Source organism: Callospermophilus lateralis, chromosome 7 (genome assembly GCF_048772815.1).
Source record: "Callospermophilus lateralis isolate mCalLat2 chromosome 7, mCalLat2.hap1, whole genome shotgun sequence".
Taxonomy (NCBI): Eukaryota; Metazoa; Chordata; class Mammalia; order Rodentia; family Sciuridae; genus Callospermophilus; species Callospermophilus lateralis.
This window is the reverse complement of record NC_135311.1, coordinates 96,112,140-96,133,290: the sequence shown is the minus strand read 5'-3', so window position 1 is coordinate 96,133,290 and position 21,151 is coordinate 96,112,140. Positions and strand designations below refer to the sequence as shown.

General features: G+C 39.7%; 1 protein-coding gene across 4 annotated transcripts in view; it reads left to right on the top strand.

Annotated features, from left to right (window-relative positions):
- The first annotated feature begins 17,074 nt into the window (after positions 1-17,074).
- Positions 17,075-21,151, top strand: part of Nfia (nuclear factor I A) — a 356,002-nt gene continuing 351,925 nt past the window's right edge. For 3 of the 4 annotated variants that reach the window (XM_076860282.2, XM_076860283.2, XM_076860284.2), the window contains exon 1: positions 17,567-17,966. In XM_076860282.2, coding sequence (XP_076716397.1) covers positions 17,940-17,966 — 27 coding nt within the window. In that variant the 5' untranslated portion in view covers positions 17,567-17,939. Of the gene's footprint in view, positions 17,194-17,566; positions 17,967-21,151 lie in introns of those variants that run through there. The other variant, XM_076860285.2, reaches the window with a different exon arrangement.

Below are 21,151 nucleotides of genomic sequence, written 5' to 3'. Positions count from 1 at the left end.
TGGTATCCTCTATACAGCCATGCTTTGCCATGACAGAGTCAGATAACAAAATTGCCTTTTAAAAACTTTCTTGATATGAATTTTTTAAAGGGTAAGAAAATGGCAAACCAAACTTTTTATTGTAGAAAAAGTTAAGTAAAAATTTTACTGTATTGTTGCTTTAGAACTTTTTAGTAAGGTAAATGAAAATTTTATTTGCTGATATTAATAAATACCTGATACTACAAATATTAATTATAACATTTTATTAAATAGTTGATTTTGGTTTTGATATAAAATATCATGGTTAAAAAAAATAACTTCAGAATTCTCATATAGGGATTATTCCATCACTGAAGTGCTTGTTAATTCCAAGTTAGTATTCTTCTATTAAATTTATATATTACTCTAAAAGCTGAGGAATTTTGTGTATATATGTGTGGTTAATGAAATTATTTTATCTACAGACTATGAAGTGTTGCTGTTGTCATACACACTAAGACAACAATTTATAATAGTTAAGGTTATAATGTTACATCTGAAAAAATTAAAGCAAAAGTATTGAGCAAATTGAAACAATTAGAGTGATCAAGTAACAATGTGAAAACAATATAGACCCTTGTAAAACCATGGGTTTTATTTAACTTTACAAAAGAAAAAGAAGGAAAGGGGGATGAGTTTCATAAGCTCTTCAATACCTTTTGAGTTAAGAGCATTTAGCTCAGGAAACAACAGGTGACTGTGGGAACTTTATTCTCTACTACGAAAAATTCCCTTCTGGACATGCTACAAAAACTAAGAACAAAAACAGATTCAAACAGTATTTTAACTAACACTTGATATTGCAGTGAGTGTTTCTTTCGATTATCTGTAACATAAAGTTAAATTGTCTTCTCAATTTCCCACTTTGAGAAACTAAATTCAACACTAATAACTATTTTAATCTGATTTGCAGCAAATATCATCCATATTACACTTTGAGAATTTACTGACATATTATGCTGAGATGTGTGGACATAGTACTTACTGTTTATCTGATATTCAAATAAGTGTTTCAAAAAGATAGTCCTATTAATAAAAGGTTCTGGATGTGAAGGGGGACAGAAAGGTGGGTTGCAACTTTCTATTTGATGCAATGTCACATGTAATATGTTGTTACTAACCTGGAGAAGACTATTATGTTCTAGCTTTATGGCAAATAATATAACCCAAACTTGCCTAAAATCACAGGCTTTAAAAGACCAGATCATCCCTTACTTGTCCTGCAACCCCAAACCTAATGTAGTACCTGGCAGACCAGCAACATTCAGTAAATGTTTTTCAAACTTGAATTTAATTGATAGTTCAATTTTTTTTTAAAAAAAAATTTATGATGGTGTAAATTTTGGTAGAGAGTAGGGCTAGTAGAAATACTTTGGCAGAGGACCAGCTTGGAAAATTCTGCTTCTATCTGCTATCTCACAACAAATTAAAATATGTTTGATTTATTGTCAACTTTATAGCTCATGCAAGGACTAGCAAACTAATAAGAATAATGTTAAAACCAGAAACATGCACCATTCTTTGGCCTCTTTTTGAAAAAAAAAAAAACAACACTTTCTTCAATATACTATAAGCATACCAACTACATTACAAACTTTAATTTTTCAGCTTTCAATCTGACCCTGCTTGCAACCAACTGGCAGTTTCAAGCATCGTCGCCAAATTTAGGCACTCTTTATAATTGGTTCTCCTTGCTCTCATTTTGGTTTTCTTTCCTTGGTAAACACAAAATAAAAACTATGCCAAACTGACAAAATGTATTGAAAGTAAATTCCATTATTTCCAGCATTATATTATTACTGGGCAAGGCATTACTGATTAAATGAATCTTAACATCTGCAATACACCTAGGCATTATTCCTGCATATTAAAACCCAGAGTATTTTTCCAAACACCTTATTTCTGCATTCATGTGATCTGAGATAGAAACCGACTTCTTTTCTTGACCCATTAAAAATATTGGCCTTAGAGGGATTATTCATTGTTTCCATAGGTACAGAATTCTGCTGATGCCAGCTCAACTTGTAACTTCAATAGCATAGAAAATAAGATATATAAGAGAGGAAAATAGCATCACAGTGTAATTCTATGATTTTTTTAACAGTACATTGTATATATAAATAATAATAGATAAAGCCAGAATTAAACTTTTCTTATCACAATTAGGGAAAAATTCTGGGCTGGGGATGTGGCTCAAGTGGTAGCGTGCTCGCCTGGCATGCGTGTGGCCCGGGTTCGATCCTCAGCACCACATACAAACACAAAGAAGTTGTGTCCGCCGAAAAACTAAAAAAAAAAAAAAACAAATAAATATTAAAATTTAAAAAAAAAAAAACAATTAGGGAAAAATTCTACCTGGCCAAATATGTACTTTGTAAAGTTTTCTCATAAAATGTAAAGTATTATATTAATATGTGATTGTGTGTGTGTGTGTGTGTGTGTGTGTGTGTGTGTGTTACAGAGGATCCAAACCAGGGCCTCAAGCATGCTAAGTCTGCACATTAGCACTAAGCTATACACCCCCACCCCCAACACAGTATTTACTTTCTAATGTTAAAAAAGGATAATAAACTCCCATCAGAATTCTTTCAAGTGTTCTAATGTTGTAGTTCTAAACCATTAGCTGGCAAAGTAATGACTTGAAGATGTTAATGTATTATCAACAATAGTGAAGAGATCAGCTGAGCAGTTTACATAGTTTTGGGAGAAGTGGTGACCACGCTTTTCATGGTAAAGAGAAGTATAGTGTAATGTTATTTATCAAGATTAAATGAGTTCAATCAAGTGTCTTTTGTTCCAGGTTAAGCTCTGGGACAGCTTGATTAACTTTCCCATTTTCAAAAAAAAAAAGGTTGGGGGGATGAGATAATGAAGGCAAGAAAGGTTAGCTAGTTTGTTTCTGGACCTCCATTACTACCTTTTAAAAATCCCTTACTGATTGTCATGGTAAAGTTTATGATCTTAAAATCTCATCACAAGGACCAGTATGTTCTGTTTCAAGTTCAACCTTTCAGCCTCCTACTAGCTAGCAGGCCATTTTATTTAGCTATCATTTCTTTCTTTAACTAACCATTTCTTTTAACTATCACCCTAGCCTACCTCCTTCTGGTTCCCATAGCTCCTAGATAACACTTATTTTATATATATATATATATATATATATATATATATATATATATATATATATATATATATCTTTATTTTATTTATTTATTTTTTATGTGGTGCTGAGGATGGAACCCAGGGCCTCTAATGTGCTAGGTGAGTGCTGTACCACTGAGCCATAACCCACCCCCATATTTATTTATCTTTGAGAAAGCAACTGCTCCAGCACTCAAATATATTTCTGAAATGAATGAATGAGCCTATATACATATGGTTCTCTTATACAGAGATCTCCAGAATTTCAAAAGATCTTGGATATCCAAGTAGTTCAAAGATATTTTTCAGAGCTGGGAGTGTGGCTTAGTAGTACAGCATTTGTCAATCATGTATGAGTCCTGGGTTCAATCCCCAGCACTACTAGAGAAGAGGGGAGTTGCGGAGATTGGGAGATTTCTCAGATGAAGAAACTGAAAGTGGTCATGATAACTCAGGATATGTTCAAAATCACACAATTAGTGGGAGTGCTGGGACCAGAATCCAAAATTCTAATGCTCATAAAATCCACTTCATAAGTGACACAATTAATTAAAGAAATTATTCAATATTTTCTCCAAAGGAAAAAAAATAAGATTGTTCCTTCCTTCTCAAATTTAAAAAATAAAATTACTATGTAATCCAGCAGTTCAACTTCTGGGTCTATGCCCAAAAGCTTTGAAAACAGAAACTCAAATAGATGTTTATGCACATCCATGTTCACAGCAGCATTATCCAAAACAACCAAAAGTTTTGGAAGCAAACTGCTTGTGTCCAATAACAGATGAACCAGTAAACAAATGTTGTATAGACATGTAGTGGAATATTATTCAGCCTTATAAAGGAAGGAAATTTGACATATGCTATACATGAATGAGGCTTAAAGACATTTTATATTAAATGAAATATGCCAGTCACAAAAGAATAAATATTTATGATTCTACTTGCATAGGATACTGACAGAGATAAAATTCATAGATATTGAAATATGATGGTATTATCAGGCACTGGGAAGAGGAAGAGGAGGAAGCATGAAATTTTTTAATGGATACAGAATTTCAGTTTGGGAACATGAAAAAGTTCTGGAAATGGATGGTAGTAATGGTTTTGCAACAATGTGAATCTACTTAGTGTCACAGAGTTGTACATTTAATAATTATTAAAGCAATAAATGTAGTATTACACATACTTTACCACAACTTGACAAGAAAATGTTGACATTTCCCTATGAGATCATCCAAACAATATCAGATTAGCTGGACCCAGTGGTGCACACCTGTAATCCCATCAACTTGGGGGGTGGGGCTGAGGCAGGAGGATCACAAGGCCAGCCAGGCAACTTAGGGACACTCTGCCTCAAAAAATAAAAAGGGCTGGTGGTAGAGTGCCCCTGGATTCAATTTCCAGTAGAAAACATAAAAAAATAGAACCAAACAACCCACATTATTAGATTGTGTCCTATCTCCCTACCCTGATGTACATAGGCATTTTTTTTTTCCTGTTATGTTTCTAAGTTTACCTGTAATCCTGGTTTGAGGCACGCTACCCACTTACTCTGCTTGTTGTATCAAACAAGAACCACCTCAGTTCTACAGTATCCTTTGTTAGAATTCCTTTGCTGACTGCATCTTGGGTCACCTTATGAAGAGCTATGAGGGAAGTTTGGAAAAGAGAGTTGGAAGCCAGTGTCCATGCCAACTGGGCTGTCCAGTTCCCATTTCCTTCCTAATTTTTTTTTCTTTTTCTTTTCTTTTCTTTCTTTCTTTCTTTCTTTTTTTTTTTTTCTTTTTTTTTTTTTTTTTGAGGAGGGTCTAATGTGACTTAGGAATATCATCACAAATGTGTGAAGACAACCGGTGCAAGCAGCCAGTCTCCAGCAGTGCTTGCCTTTCTTTACTGCTGATTTTCTGATTTTCTGGGCCTATAGCTATGCATTCTGGACATTCTGGCTTAGCTCAGTGGGAGCACTAGTGCCACTAGCTCAAGGCCCTTGAGCTGTAGCTGAGGGGTTCCCATCCTTCCCACTCTCTCTGATTCTATCCTGGCTGGACTAGTACACAGCAACTGAGCACTTGGTTGAATGCATCAGAGGAAGCTGGACCTGGACATGACCACAGGGTCTATGTATATACCCTGGCACTGGAAAAGGTGGTGCTGGGAGATCTTGTGTCAAACTTTTTCAGACCTCAGAACATCCATGTTGCTTTTGGATAAACTTTCTAGAATTGTAAAATCATGTTAATATTGTACCTCTCCTAAGTCTTTACTTTTCCCTCTTTGAATTCATTAGCAGGAAACTCAAAGTCACAATTAATTAATTAATTAATTAATTTTTGTAGTTGTTGATGGACAGCTTGCCTTTATTTTGTTTGTTTATTTTTATGTGGCACTGATGATCAAATCCAGTGTCTCACATGTGCTATACAAGCACTCTGCCACTGAGCTACAGCTTCAGCCCTGAAAATCACAATTTTAAGTTAACTTTAACAAAGTATAAATCTTTTTGAAAGTTGTCCTTGATGCCACTCTTTATTTTTATCTTAATAGATTGTGTGTGTGTGTGTGTGTGTGTGTGTGTGTGTTACACATATACTTCTACTCTAAAGCCGACAAGATACAGGCAGGATAAATATGATTAAATAACCACATTTGCTCTATATAAACCTCTACTAACAACTATTGGTGGTACAGGCCTTTATAGAACAGAAACTTAAATATTTTGAACAGTTTCACATTCATGATTTCTTTGAGTCCTCACAAAACTTCATGAAGCAAGTCACACTGATTCTATTTACATTTTACAGAGAAGAAAGTCTGAGGGGATGTCAGAGAAGTTGAAGTGCCCAAGGCCACCAGGAGTAGAGAATAGGAACCTATGTCAGCAGACAGCTCTAAGCATCTAGTCATGACTCTACCTTAGGATTCTAGACTCCTGCCTTCACCTTCATTTATTTCTCCTGAAAATTATCTTTTAACTATCTAAACACGTTTGGGTAAATCTTTAAGCACTAGCCTGGATTTTGTTCAAGCAATTAACTGTTTCCTCTCCTCTTTCAGATTCGTTGACAGTAAATCTTTTCTTTCCCAGGCCTCTTTCTTATTTTGATACCAGAGATAGTTACTCACTCCTTTCTCATTCCTGAAAAATATCCTTTGCATGACATAATGAAACTGGCACTGGACTGGGGATTAATTCTTTACCAGCTGTTTGGCCACAAAGCTAGCTCCTTAACTCTGGTAGTTTCAGTTTTGTCATCTGTAAACTGTGGTAGCTGGAAATTTCTGAGCTCTCTTTCAGCTTTCTCCTGTAAATTGTCAACTCATACTTTGCTGCTTCTATTTCAGGCAGGATTTCCTCTTTGGCTTCCCTAGCAGCTCAGTTATAAGATATCACTTTCAGTCTTGTGCAGTTTATTGTGGTGTATACAAGATAAGAAGATGGGTCCCGGCTAAGTGTGGTGATGTACACATGGGATCCCAGCTATTCGAGAAGTTGAGGCAAGGAGGATCATAAGTTCCAGGCCAGCCCCAGCAACTTATCAAGACCCTGTCTCAAAATCAACAATAAAAAGGGGATGGGATATAGTTCAAAGGTTGAGTGGCCCCAGGATCAAAGCCCAGTGCCCCCAAAACAAACAAAAAACAAGTCCATATATTTACCTTAGGCTACGATTAGAGCCAGCTAACCATCAAAATTGTACTTTTAAAAATTTGAGGCCTTGGGCTGGAGCTGTGGTTCAGCAGTAGTGCACTTGCCTGGCATGTGTGAGGTACACATAAAATAAAGCACCACATAAAATAAAGGTCTATCAACAACTAAAAAAAAAAAAAAAAAAAAAAAAAAGTTGAGGCCTAAACACAAGCAAAAGCATTGGAGAAGGATTCTAAATAAACTGAATATACTATACAACTATTCACTAAGTGAATGACCTTGAGCGGCTCCCCATACTTTCCTGAGCCTCAGTTTCCTCAATTGTGTGGTGAGATAGCAATGCCTGACCCAGTCACCCAGCAGGAAGGGTACAGATGATAACATGTGCATGTCCTATGAAGGGCAAATTCAATATTTTGCTATTTATACTTAGAAATATCCTCTTATGATGATGCCATCTTGCACTGATCTTACTCCTGACCCTATTTTCTATCAGAGTGCAAGGCTGAAAAAGGTAGTCATTTGTTCATGTATTAATTCACATATTAATTCGTCACCAATTAATTGAGGGTTTGATACTCACTTTGACATTTTGCTTCCAGGCATACAAGATGAATAAAATGATTGCACTTTAAAGGAGCGTATAGTCTAGTAGACAGAAAGAAATAAATAGCGGATGTGTTATGTGAACAGAGTTATTGTAGATGAATGAAAGAGCTTAGAGGGATTGACCAGTTCTTCTGGGGGAAGTTGGTAAGTAGCACTTGGCTCTTGAAAGAAGGAATGGAACAGGGAGAAACTTTCGAGGGGCTTCTGGGAAGAAGGAATCATGCAAACAAGGAAAAAAAAAAAGAGGGATTAACATGCGTGGTGTGTTAGGAAGTGATGAAAAGCGAAAAGTGAGTCATTTACTGGAGCTGAGATGAGGGTACAGCGGGGGAGAGACTGAGCAGGAGGGAATCTGGGGAAGAAGACTGATAATAAAATCAAATGTATTACGTACCAGGTTAGGGATACCAGGTTAGGCCATATGATTTCTGAGAGAAAACTACTCAAAGTTATTATGAAATTGTTTTATAGTCTTGATTATTAGCTAGAGTAAAGGATAGGCTGTTGTATCAGAAACTCCAAAACAAAGTGGCTTAAATATGATTCAGACTGTAGAAGCAGCTCTGCGCCATGAGGTCATTTAGGGACTCAAGTTCCTTCCTTGTTATCATAGTCTTCTCTCCCAGGCCACTGTCCTAGTCTTCATAGTTGAAGTTAGGGCTCTAAGATGGCCTCATTGCAGCTTCTGGAAAGAGCCACAAGCACAATTTCTTCTAAGCAAGTGGCATGAAAGTTGCACTCAACAGTTCTGCTCACATTTCATTAAGAAGTTTAAAAAAAGAAAAAGGAAGAACTTACTTGCATGTTATACCATATTTTCACTGCATAAACATTGCCGATTTTAAGCCAATTTTTTTTGTTTGCAAAAAGTGGGGTGGAACCATTATGTAAAACTGTTTTTTTTTTTTATTGTGCCAGTGTTACTTAAGAATTATTTATTGCTAAACTGTCTTTGGTGAAAGATTAGGATGCACAGAATACTTGTGAATGCACATTAAAACTGAATAGTCCAAGTTGATGTACATCATTTCTTCCTGACAATTTAGCAAACATGTTTCCAGTGTGAAAAAAAAGAATTTGACATACATCTACATGCCACTGGTGAATGCACTTCTGATCTGTTTCCCTTTTAATTGGCATGATGAACAAAATGATATCATGTGATGATTACACAATGAAAGGTTATAAACCAAGTTTTGAATTGAAAAAAACAGCACAAGCTATGATTGTGCATTGAAATACAGTACCTAACTGCAAGGAAGCCTGGGAAATGCTGACTCTAAACTATTCATCTATATATCTAGCACTAGAGAAAGAACAGATTGGGGGTTGGGGAGTGACAATTGTCTGCCACAACTTGGTTACTTGAGGGCCTCATTAATTCCTGTGTTTAATTTTACTTGCAGTGTTTATCATTTAAATTGCCATGTTAGTCCTTTGAATGCCTGTGGTGGTCACTTTGTTTAAAAAGTGCTTCGGATGATATAGGATTTAGGCAAATCAAGAAAATGTAAAGTAATATCTCTGTGTCAAAATTGTTTAATTTATACATTAAACAAATTGATTATTTAAAATATTGCAATTTTGAATTATTACTCTAATTCTGTAAGACTCTGATGTTCTAGTTTCCATATCAATGTCTTACAAGAGGATTATGTTTTTATTTGGGTCAACAAAGCAGAATTCCTGGAAGAGCCTACTATTTTCAAGGCATAAAGCCAACTTACATGGAAACCTGAGGCTCTCAATGGGGTTGGCAACACAAAGTCACCCTACTTGATGTGCACCTGGTTTCCAAGGGCATGATAGAGCTGAGGCTACCAGAATGAAAATTCAGAGGGTAAGAAGAATCAAAAATAATGTCAAAACAATGTAAACAATCCACAAAAGCTATTGTTTCTGGTATTATTTTAATATTATTTAATATTAGTAGGTTTAAGATTATAGAAGTTGCAATTTGTGGACTAGAGAGAACCTCTTACACTACTGACCATCCTGTACATCTGAATATTTAAATTTTGGCAGGATCCAGAAATATTTCACTTCTAAATTGTTCTAAATTGATCAAAATCCCTGAAAGATAATATCAGTGTTGGATTTCCCTTGCTTCCTCACCTCTCTCCTGCCATCCACTCTTTTTTCCTTCTTTTTTTTCATTCATTCCAGCTATGCCATAGCGCAAGATATCCTCTTCTTTCTGTTCTCTTTGTCTCCATTACTAGAATGATCTTTCTAATTTGCAAATCTGACCTTTTACATCTCTTGGCTAAATGCTTCTGATGTCTTCCCTGTCCCCCAAGTGAAAGTTTAAATAGTTCTTAAGACTCTTGCCAAGGCCTGCTTTTGTAACTTCACCCTTAGTTCCTATAAAGCAAGCTAATTCAAGTTAGGCAATATTAGAAATACATTCTTTTTTTTTTTTTTGCCCATTATATACATTGACACCACTGTTCTTTCCCAGAGAGGAATGCCCTGCTTCTCCCTTGCTCACCTGACAAGTTTATACTTCTGGCCCAACACAAACATCATTTGCTCTTTTTTAGCCTCTATGATTATTGTCACACCTACACAAAACTGGTCATTCTATTACCATTTGTTCTTTATATATACCTAAAATGGATTTATCACATTATATTATTATTAAGCTTTGTGTCTTCTTCCATAGGACTGAACGTTTCTTGGAGGCAGAGATAATGTTTTATTCTTCTTTATTCATTCACTGTGCCTAGAATGTGGTATTGTTATAACTACCATATATTGGGTACACTAAATACCCTAGGCATGTTACATACATTATTTTAATAATTCTCATCTTCCAGATGCAGAAGCTAAAGCTTGCAGAGATTAAATAATTTGACTAGTGTTCCATGGTATGACCAACATTAAAAAGCTAAGTTTGACTCCAAAGCCTATGTTTTTGTTGACTAGATGGAAATATAAAAGGTCACTTTGAAAATGGTGCCAATCTACCCCAGTAAATCAAGTTAATGAGCTAAAGACAATGTACTGAAAACTTGTTGTTATCAACTATGGACAAGGCCTGGCTTACGTAGCATTAGGGATTATTTAGACCATGGCAATGCAAAACACAGAGCAGCACAAAACAACTTGATATCTCTTGCATTTCAGAGGTTCTTAACTCTTGACAAAACAGCCCTCCACCTCTCCCAATAAGTTGATGTTCTAATTTACAAGTGTTACACAATGGTCTCAAGTTCACAAGACCTGGTACCAGCTGAACTAGGCCTAGAATTTTATTACTTCGAAACACATTTTTTTTTTCTTTTACTTAAACGGCTATGTGCCATCAAGTGTATTTCCAGGTGAAAGTAGTATGCCAAGTGGACATGCTTAGTGAAGGACTGGATTAAATGCCACAGGCTTTGTAGAGTAAGAGAATACCTGCTTCTGTGAAAAGCAGGCCAGAAGAGCAAAGCTTGTCTAATGCCAAGGACAGCACAGTATGAAACCTCCCAGAAATGCTGATCCGTTGACTACTCCTGAAGTGCAAAACTAAAACCCAAAATGTGATTCGAAATAAAATATGAAATTTCTCTGACTTCTAATTCAACTGTGTAAATTCTTATTATTAATTAGGTCCTTTTACAAGAATATTAAGAAAATCTGACAACTGCCAGGTTGCTTTCTATTCTTTTTGACTTATTGGATAATTTTTATCAAGTAAGCTAAACAGACATTCTTCTTGTAACTTGGTTGGTTATTCAGCAAAATGTCCTAAGCTACTTAACTAAAGCAAACAAACACTTTTTTTTTTTTTTTTTTTTTTTTTAAATAAAAGCAAGGACACAAAGCTCAAAAGCCTGGTTGTGAAGCTTTCCATTTAAAGAGATACTTTCTCCTTTTAGAGCTGTCTGGCCCTGTTCTGCACTAATGGCTATCTTGATGATTAAAACAAACAAAAAAAAACTTTGACATTGAAATATCCAGATGACATGGTCTTAAAGAAAGAGTCTGGGTTAATGAAATAAGACAAACCAGTGAAAGGAAGTACTCCATGTTCCAATAATTATCTTTAATGGCCCCCGCCCCCCATGTCAAAACTCTTAACAGCTCTTCTCTTGTGGGGAGGGAGGGCTTGCCTTACACTTTGTGGAACACGGGATTTGTAAGGATATTGGCAAATTAGATGCTTGGCAGTTACAGTAGGCTGTCACTGTATCTTCTGCTTTAAAGGAATGGCTTTACTCTTCAGGGAGCCCACCTAGCAATTCTATGCTCAGCCATCTGCAGAAAATAGAGCCACTGTCTTTTTTCTTTCCAAAACCCAGGGTGGATGCTTTATCTTACTGTAAGTTCTCTGTGACATTTTGCACTCTCTAGATTTAATGCACCAAAGAGGATCTTTAACTCTTGGTCTATACTAGTGCAAATAAAGGTTAAATCTCTCACTAACCACCATGAACTAGCCTAATAACTCACAAGAGGCTCTGGAAAAAGAAACCGAGAAAGCAGGTGTGCAGACTTGATTAAAACTTGCAGAACCCGCACAACCTCAGGCGAAGGTACTATATCCTCACATCTCCCAGTACTCGCTGCGGGATCCACAAGCAGGGGAACTTCCACTGCGCCAAAAACACGGTCCCGTGAGCGGGGCCTAGTAACACAGGGGCTTTTCTTCAGAACCCTGTCCCGACCCGAGCTTGCGCTGAAGGCAGGGGCTCCCATTGGCCACACGCAGTGGGGGAGGAGGAGACTGGCGGGGAGAGAGACGGGAGGAGAGGAGAAGGGGGCAAGGCCTTTTCCCTGCCCCCCTCCAGGCCCCCTCCGCAGGCAGCCGCCGCCGCCTAGTGCGTGGTTACTATGCAAATTGCAGCGATTGCGGAAATAAACAAGAGGGTAGGGAGGGAACTGAGGGACTGCCGAATGGATTGCAACTTCTGCAAAGTCTCATACAATCCAAAGCACACAAGGCATAACCAGAGAGAATCTGAGACCCAGCCAGTCCAGGTTGGATCTTTTTCAGGAGAGGGAGAGGGAGAGGGAGGGGCGGGGGAGGGTTGAAAGGAGAAAAGAGAGAGAGGGAGAGAAAGAGAGAGACAGCGTGCATTGCCATTGCAAAAGACTTCTGATTTGGAGTTAAAAAAAAAAAATTCTCCAAGAAGCCTGCAATTGGCCAACAGCGTTTAAAAAAAAAACCTCTTCCGGGTTTTCAACGGTTCCAAGTTTATTTAGATATTTTTAAAATGCAAAAAAAGGGGGACAACAAATGAAGCAATTCGTCTGAGCATTTTAAAGTTTCTCACGTACTCTTTTTACATTGCAATGGTACGTGGTACATCTTAAACTTTCTATTTTACATTTATACGATATGCATTTTATAAACAATAATGGTAGAATGATTTTGCTTAATGACTAAGACTTTAAAATTTCTCTAGCTCGCATATGCACTTAAGTGATTGCTGCGTAAATGTCTATTGTGATGGTTTTGTTTTAAAGATGTAGCTTTGCGGATGGTGTTTTTGCTATGTGGATCAGAGACCGGGTTTCCTTTTTTTTCTTTTCGGGATTTGAAAAAATTGCTGAGCTTAACAGATTTTTTTTTTCCTCCTAGCGCTTGCTCGGTTCCAGAAAGGGGTGGGGGGAAATCCTGTACGTGCTCTGTTCTGTAAAAGACGTCTGGCCTCAGCAGTCAACCTAACACGAAAAGAAATGTCTGGACCGGGAGAATAATTGACGATTCGATCCTCTAATCAATGAGACAACCTGAGAGATTGACAAAAGGTTTATCCAATCACAAGAAAGCTTGGGTGTACAATGGTTCGCAAGAGCCAGAGGGGCGGGGCAGAGGAGATCTGAAGTTCTCTGCGGCTCTGAAAGGGATGGTGTGGTTCAAGCTGTCAAAGCTACAAGCTCTTCCGGATTTAGCAAGCACAATAGGAAAGCGTTTGCAAGTTTAAGAAGAAGAAAAAGCTGATTGGGGAATTTTTTGCATGAATCGTGCGCCTTCTCCTTTTCTCTTTGAGAAAGAAAACTCGGAAAAATTCTATCAGGGAAAAAATTAATTTTGCATTAGTTATTATTTTTACATTTAAGGAAGTTAGTAACTATTTTGGAAGTAGAGGTTCAACTTATTTAGGAAATGTGTGTCTAAGTCTTGCCTTAATTTTGGGACTGTAGTGAGCTTTGGGAAGTAAGATATTGCATACTCAGCATTACAGAATTTTTCACCCTGATTCTCTTAGTAGCTTTGGCATTTCAAATTCTTTGAAGAAATGGGCAAGCTTCCCTTGAACTCAAAAGAATAGTTTTAAGAGAGAATGGGTCATAGGTGGACTGAAAGCTATTTTATAGATTTGGAAGGAAAAGGATAAAGGAGTATATTTTCTTGAATTCTGCTATTTAGGTTGTATGGTCAGTAGCATATAAAACAGTAAGACTGTTCACATTTCCTTTTGTTGTCACAACCCCTGTGGAGGGTGAAAGTGTAGGAGATTGTTGACTTCCTACCTATTAGCTGGAGTCTGGCCTCTTGTTCAAGTCCTTGATGCCAGTCCAGTGGGAACCAACTGTAGCTTGTCTTGGAGACAGTAACTGGCAGCTTCTGACTAAGATGTTCCTTTCCCTCCTCCTCTATGAACATTATAGACACCTAATTCTATTGGAAAGTGAATGGAAAATTATAAGGGTTCTTTCCTTTTTTAAAAAAATTAAATTCCCATCTATTTCTCAAGGCTTTAGGCCTTCCAATCAATTGCAGTTTGATGTTAGAATTCACTTTGATGCTCAGTTCAGCAACATGATTCAATTTAGGTTTATATGCATATAAGAAAAGTCTGCAAGTGACCAGCAGGTTGAAACTAGAGAAAGAAAATGTTGGAAAATGCTAGTTAATAAAGTTAGTCTTGGTAAGAACTACAGAATAAATGTTGTTGTCACTTATGAATCCCAGTGCTATCTTCACTACTTTGGGCATTAAAATCTAAATCATATTAATAAGATCTCCCTATTAAGTAACCTCCAAAACGAGAGGTATTTGAGATGTACATATAAGTGAAACCTTATTGACGTAATTTATATATCTAAGAGGATTTCACTAAAGCTGGCAAGGTAACGTTTCTGCAAATAAAACACAGTAAATGCAAGGCTGGGCTCTGTGCCAGGAAGAATATGGATAGCAGAGAGCATGACAGGAGCCTCCTTTGCGCAGAGACAATCCCATTTCAAGGCAGCCTCCTACCACTTGCAAAATAAATGATTGGAGCAGTTATTTCCAATAAGGGGTTTATCCTTCCTAACAATGGGCCATTTATATGATTGCAGTAAACTAGTTTTCATACTTCACCTGTGTTTCCTACCCTACCCTGTCTAGTCTCCCTTAACCCCATCTCTGCTCTCTCATGTGTCTTAGTATCTTTGTGAACTCTGGACAAGGATTTACTTTTGCAACCTGGGAAGAGGGGAGAGAACTGGAAATGTTTTTTACCCCCCCCCCCCCCGTCTGCCCTTTGAGGAACATCTGTTTCTTTGTGTGTGTGTTTAAATTTATGCCTGTTGGAGAGAAAGTTACCAGAAGCCTTTCTGTAACTGTAACTCTTCTACTGTATTTTTCTCAGTCTTGTTTCCAAAGGCTGTAGTTGGAACTGTGCTTTGTAGTGTATCCCCCGCCTTCCACCCCCCTCCCGCGCGGGGGAGGGAGCGGGAGCTGGCGGAGATAGGAGAGAAAGCAGGAGCGGATGTGAAGGGCTTTGGTGCTGAACTTGGATCCAGCCCTTGCCTAGAGGGCGCAAACAATCGTCCCATATCCAAAAGTCTTACGAAGGGCGCCAAAAGTTACTTAAGATAATATTGCTAACCGCAGAAAGCTGGAAATCGCGGGCATATCCACTGCTGCAACAAAAGAAGTTTTTAAAGTGGAAATATCAGCATTAAATTACTTTCCCCCATTAAAAAGAAAAAAAAAAAAAAAAAACAGGGCGACGTGCCAGTCCCTTTTTGAAAAAAAAAAAAAATCTTTTTTTCTTTGAGACTCAATCAAAAGTAAGAATCTTTGCTGTTTTGAAAAGAGGCAGAAGTGTCTTTTAATACACCCCCCTCCAAAAAAAAAAAAAAAAGATTTTAATCTGTTCTGGAAGAGAGCTTCCCAAGAGTACACACTCGAAACAATAACTTCTCACTGTGCCTCAGTTACATGTTGGGACCGTCAGCCAGAAACTTCTATCTAGGAAACTTGGAGCGCGTTTTAGTTATAGATCCCAGCAAATGTTTTCGTGGCCAGGGATGTTCTCTGTAACTGGACTTGGCTTTTAGGACGTTTCTCCCTTACTGGAAACCATGAGGAACCAAGGAAATGCAGTTGATTAGTATGGAAAAATGAACTTTCCAATAAAAGATTGAAATTATTTTCCTTCACTACTTTATAAATAATGTGAAGAGATTTTTAAGGATATTCAGGAGGAGAGGTGGGGGGGGGGTGGAGAATTGTTTCTGAGTATTGGGGAATTATTTTAGCAGCAAAGCAACTAGAGAACAAGCATAAAATAACTTTAGACAGATGCAGAATTATTTCAGAGGATTTTATTTACAGCAAGAAATGTGTTTCTTGCTCCTTCACCAAAAAAATAAAAATAAAAGAAGAAGAAGAAGAAGAAGAAGAAGAAGAAGAAGAAGAAGAAGAAGAAGAAGAAGAAGAAGAAGAAAGAAAATTGCCTCAATGAAAGTGGCCTTACACATCATTCACCCTCATTTGCCTAGTGGGAATTTCCTCTTTTCAGAGTCTCTCTAGCTATGTCACCTCTACAAGGAACAGATTCCCCTGTCTGTGTGCCAGTGTCCGATTCAATGTGATACCTTTCTCTTTCCTTTTGGAATTTTGAGAAGGGTTGGCAAATGCATCAGGCAGCAAACTGTCTTAGGGACAGAAGAAGGAGAAGATGGGATGGAGATTTGGAAGAGGCAGGTATATATGCACATTTTTTTTTTTTTTTCCAGGAGAGCCTAGAGAGAAAATATGAAGTTAAAAAAAAAAAAAAAACTGGAAAAGCAGGCTTATTGGCAACTTGCCAAACCCTAAAAACCACCCCCCTTTTCTGCCAAAACAATACTTTAGCAAACCTAAAATAATTGCAGGAAGCTCTTTTCCATTTTAAGAACTATTACCTGAGGGAGGGAAAAAGGGGATTCAAAAAGGCACCCTTCCAGTTATGTCCCAGGTAAATGGACCATAAGGATAACCCATGTCCATTTCTGGGCATACTGTTTGTAGATCAGAATATATCCCTTCCCTACGGGGATATTCTTTCATATATATTTTTCCTCCTAAAAAGAAAGAAAAAAAGATGTCCCAGCTAAACCACTGTTGGTTCTGAACGTGACAGAACTTTTTGTATGGCATCTGTGTTCAAACCCACTAGTTACAGAGTCCTGGGAGGGAGAACGCTCATTAATCTCCGCCTTCCTCTCTCCAGACCCCCCCCTCTCCAATCCGGTGAATCTTCTGTGTGAAATTATTCCTCACCACCCCCGCTTCTGAATGCCATAGGACTGAAGCTGCCCAAAGTTTGCAGGATTTTGTGCATAATTACCTCTGCCGACGAATCTATTCCCACAGAAAGCTTCGCTGGAGAGATTACAATGCTTTGAGCCGTACCGCATTTCAGAGGGGAAAAAAAGTTACCTAGGAGGTCTGATTTTTAAAAGAAATTTGCATACATGCAAATGTGTCGCCCGGCCTCCTCCTCGGTGCTCTTCGTGCCCACACAGTGGCCCAGGGGGTGCAGGGCGACCTGGCAAAGTTGCCCAAATCCTCCACCGAGGTCCGCGAAGGTCTGCGGCGGGGGTGGGGGGATGGGGATGAGGAAAAGTAGTTTTGTTTGCTTAAGCACATCCTGTGGCAGCCTATAGCTGCCCGGGAGTACAGACTGTAACTGCTCCTCACTGCGTTACCCAGTAATGCGCTGAGCGGGGAAGGGGGGGCGGGGGGGCCGAGAGAGAGAGCGAGCTAGAGAGCTAGCGAGCGGGCGAGCGAGGGGGAGAGCGAGGGAGCGAGCGAGCGGGCGGGCAGCGCGAGCGGCCGCGGAGGCTGGGGACCGGGCTGGCCGCGCGGCGCCGCAGCCGCCCCCTCCCCCACATCCCCCCCCCCCCCGCCGGCGGCGGCGCGAGCGGGCGGCGGCTGTACGGTGCGGTGCAGAGCGGAGGCGGAGGCGGGCGCGCGGGCAGCTGGCGGGCACCCGGCCGGGCCGGCGCGGGAGCGGGAAAGGGTGCACTATGCCTTTAACGCCCGCGTACAGTAGACATGTATAGTGGAGTGTAGGGAAACTCTAGGCGGGGTTAAAGTTCAGCTCATGGAGCGGCAATAGCGCTGGCTGGCTGCAGTTGAGCCGAGTTGGAAATGTGAACGCAAGAAGCAGGCTTGATTTTTTTTTTCTCCCCCCTTCTCTCTCTCTCTCTCTCCCTCTCCCTCTCTTTTTCTCTCTCCCTCTTTCTCCTCTCTCACCCACACTCACGCACACCTCCAAACCGCACACCCAGACGCACACGCACACCACACCGCCCGGCAGTTATGTATTCTCCGCTCTGTCTCACCCAGGTAAGCAGCTGTTTGGATGCGGAGGACTGGAGCAGGGTGGGGGGGGCATCTGGTAGTGGGGGCTTGTCTGGGTCTGGGCAGGGGGAACCCGGGACCGTCACGCAATCTCGGCCCGGGGCATGTGTGTGTCTGTGTCTGCGCGTGTTTCTGTGTGTGTGCGCGCGTGTGCCCGTGGGGGGGCTACAGCTTTAAGAAAGTAACTTTGTTTCCATGCGGGTGCATTCCTCTTGCACGGCCATTTGTGTGGGCACATGGCTAATGGCGCCCTCTTATTAATGCGTTAATTAATATCGGGGCGACGGACTGCGGAACGGCGGTGTTTTCGGACGCCCGCACGTGTTTCAGCGGGGTTGCAGCCCATGACACGCTGAAATCTGGACTCAGCGTTTCTGCTGCCCAGGGCAGGGTTCCTGTAGTTCCGCGGCGCCCGGGGAGGGGGCCGTCGACGGAGCCCACCGCGCACCCCGCAAGCTCAGGGCAGCTGCAGCCCCCGGGTGCGGGGAGACGGCGGGTGCCGGTACCCATGGCCCGCTTCCCGGAGCCCGCGCCGCCGCAGAGCCCGCACCTCCCCAAACTCTTACTTTTGTTTATTGTTTGTCAGCCTCCGGGGTCCGGTCGCGGGAGGGACGGGGGCCGCCGTCCCGGCCCCAGCCCGGACAGCGCCCCTCGGACGCGGGCGGGCGACGGCGAGCTCTCGGCCGAGCGGGGCTGCGTGGACACGCGTCCCCCCGCACCGGCCGGGTGGAGCTTTCGTCTTCGCCCCTCTCTGGTGGCTCTATCGCTCGCTTTCCCCGAGTGAAAGTTTCGCAGCCGGGATGAGGCCACGCTGCGCAGGGCGGCGAGCAGCAGAGGCCGCGGGCTGGGGAGCTCCGGGCCGAGTTGGGCTCCCGGCCGCGAGCCCGAGCAGCGGCCCGGGCCGGACGCGACTCCCCCCGCCGCCGCCTCTGCGCTACTCCGGCCGCTCCGCGCGCAGGACGGGGGCAACTTTTCCCCTCCGACTCAACTCGGAGCGTGGGGCTCTTGCGCCCCACCGCCCCTCCTTTCCATGCCCTCCCAGTCCATCCCTCCCTTGTCTGCACCACCCCCAGGCAAAATATTGCTACTTCGCGGCCCCAAATCTGGTCCCTTTTGAATATATTATTTATTTTCTTTGACTAAAAGGCATGAAGTCAGAGTGGTTTTGCGTTAAATTTTTCTTTTTAAAGCAAAGTGTGAGCTTTCATACTGCTTTGGTACATTGCAATCAGACCATTAATCACCTACATGAAGTTGTATGTTTCAAATAAAATGTTTATTCACCACTCCCTTAAAAAAAAAAAAAAAAAACCTGCTACCACTTCTTGCCTTTATTCAGCAGGAGATAACGGTTTAACCGGAATACTTTAGAAGGCTAAAAAGTATCACTAGTTTTCTCTTTTCTCTCTCGATTCTGGATTTATTTCCCACATGACAACCCTTCTTATTGCAATATCTAACAGTAATAATGCCGGCTATTTGATCTCAGAAGACTCTTAAATGCATCTTTTATGTCGAAATGGTCTGTTTGGGATTTAGGCCTAGCATTAATAATGGATAGCAGTTGCTTTTAGTTATTGTAAAAGTTTTCCCCCTTAACAAACTTTCAAAGTTCCTATTTTAGTAACTTGTGGAAGTGTGGAATGAAACTTTTCCAACCACTTCTGGCAAGGTTCACAATTGCATATGGATAAGATGCAAAGTGTAAGATAATTTGAATGAATTAAAGACTGCAGTGAAAATGCTGAGATTCCAAGGCTGAAGTTCTAGCTGGCAAAAGTTTGCAACACATAGAACTTGTAGATAATACCAGTGTGCTGCAACAGAGAGCAAGGACCTTAACAGATACTTTAGTGTCTCCTTAAGTGAGTTCTGAAGTGATAAACTTGTATTTTGGGATTGTGCATATGTGAGAATACCTGTGTATCCATGCAGGCCCAGGGTGTGTAGTCAGGTATTTGACAAAGTTGACTTCTATTGGTACCTGACCTATTATCACATTTAAGAAAGTTTTCTTTTCTTTTTTTTCTTCCTACATATTTGATAGCATTGATTGATGCATTCACTAGGCCTTCTTCTAAAACACCACTAATAGAAACATTTATTTGGTGTAAAAGTTTGTGGGAAAATGTACAATAAATAGTGGATAAAGGCTCATTTATTTTATGGGAGGTTCTTTTAAAAATAATTTACAATTTATTTAATATTCTGGACTCTTTATAATACTTTAGAGCTAGTTGTAGAAAGAAAAGCTTAGTAGTTTATTGCTTATTTAAAAAAAATCCAGTAAGCACAATGATGAAAGTACTCTAAGTGAAAGAACAAACTCCACTTACTTGTATATAATTTTACAAAACTTTACCAGGAAAATACCAGACAGCTTATTTTAATCAAGGATGGGCATATTATAACTAAATCATGTACCTGTCTATATAATGATAACCAGGACAAATTTATAGGTGAACCTTTAAAAAAAAGTAGTTTCCAGAAATATCACTACTTTGTGGTTCTTAAACTTGGCTTGCTTTCAAACAGATCAACATTTAAGATGCTGATTCAAAGTAATACTGCTTTTAGAACAGGTTTTTAGGTTTGTTTTTATTGGTGGCCTGTAACATTCTCACCGACTACCTATGTAAACTATTCTTTTTGTTTTCTCTTGAATAATTTTAAATATTATATAGCTTATGGTATTTTGTTCAGCCATGTGATTTATAAGGGCATGTAATTTTTTTTTTAAAACCAGTCATTTATGTTATCCCTGGACGTTTCCTGCAAACTAGTGACACTCTTTAGTTTGATGTTCTGGAATATTTCTAACCATGAGTTGAGAAAGATATATTTTAAAAAATTAACTAGCACTGTAATTGTGCATGTGAGTAAAGTTATACAGAATATTGTGCACTTTTATTATTTGGGGAATAATATGTTATAAATAATTTTGGTGCAAAATTGGTGATTTAGATTATTCTTAACGACTAGTTGATATAGTTGGCCTCCTTTACAGATTTTTATGATGAAATATATGGGCATTTGGTTGGCAGGTAAACAAAATGCTTCTGAACACGAATGAACAGAGTTTGTAGTTTGCAGTTTTTTGAGGAGCGTATTAAATATGTCTTCGGACAAATAAAATGCCATATTATAATATTTATTTAAAATATTATTAG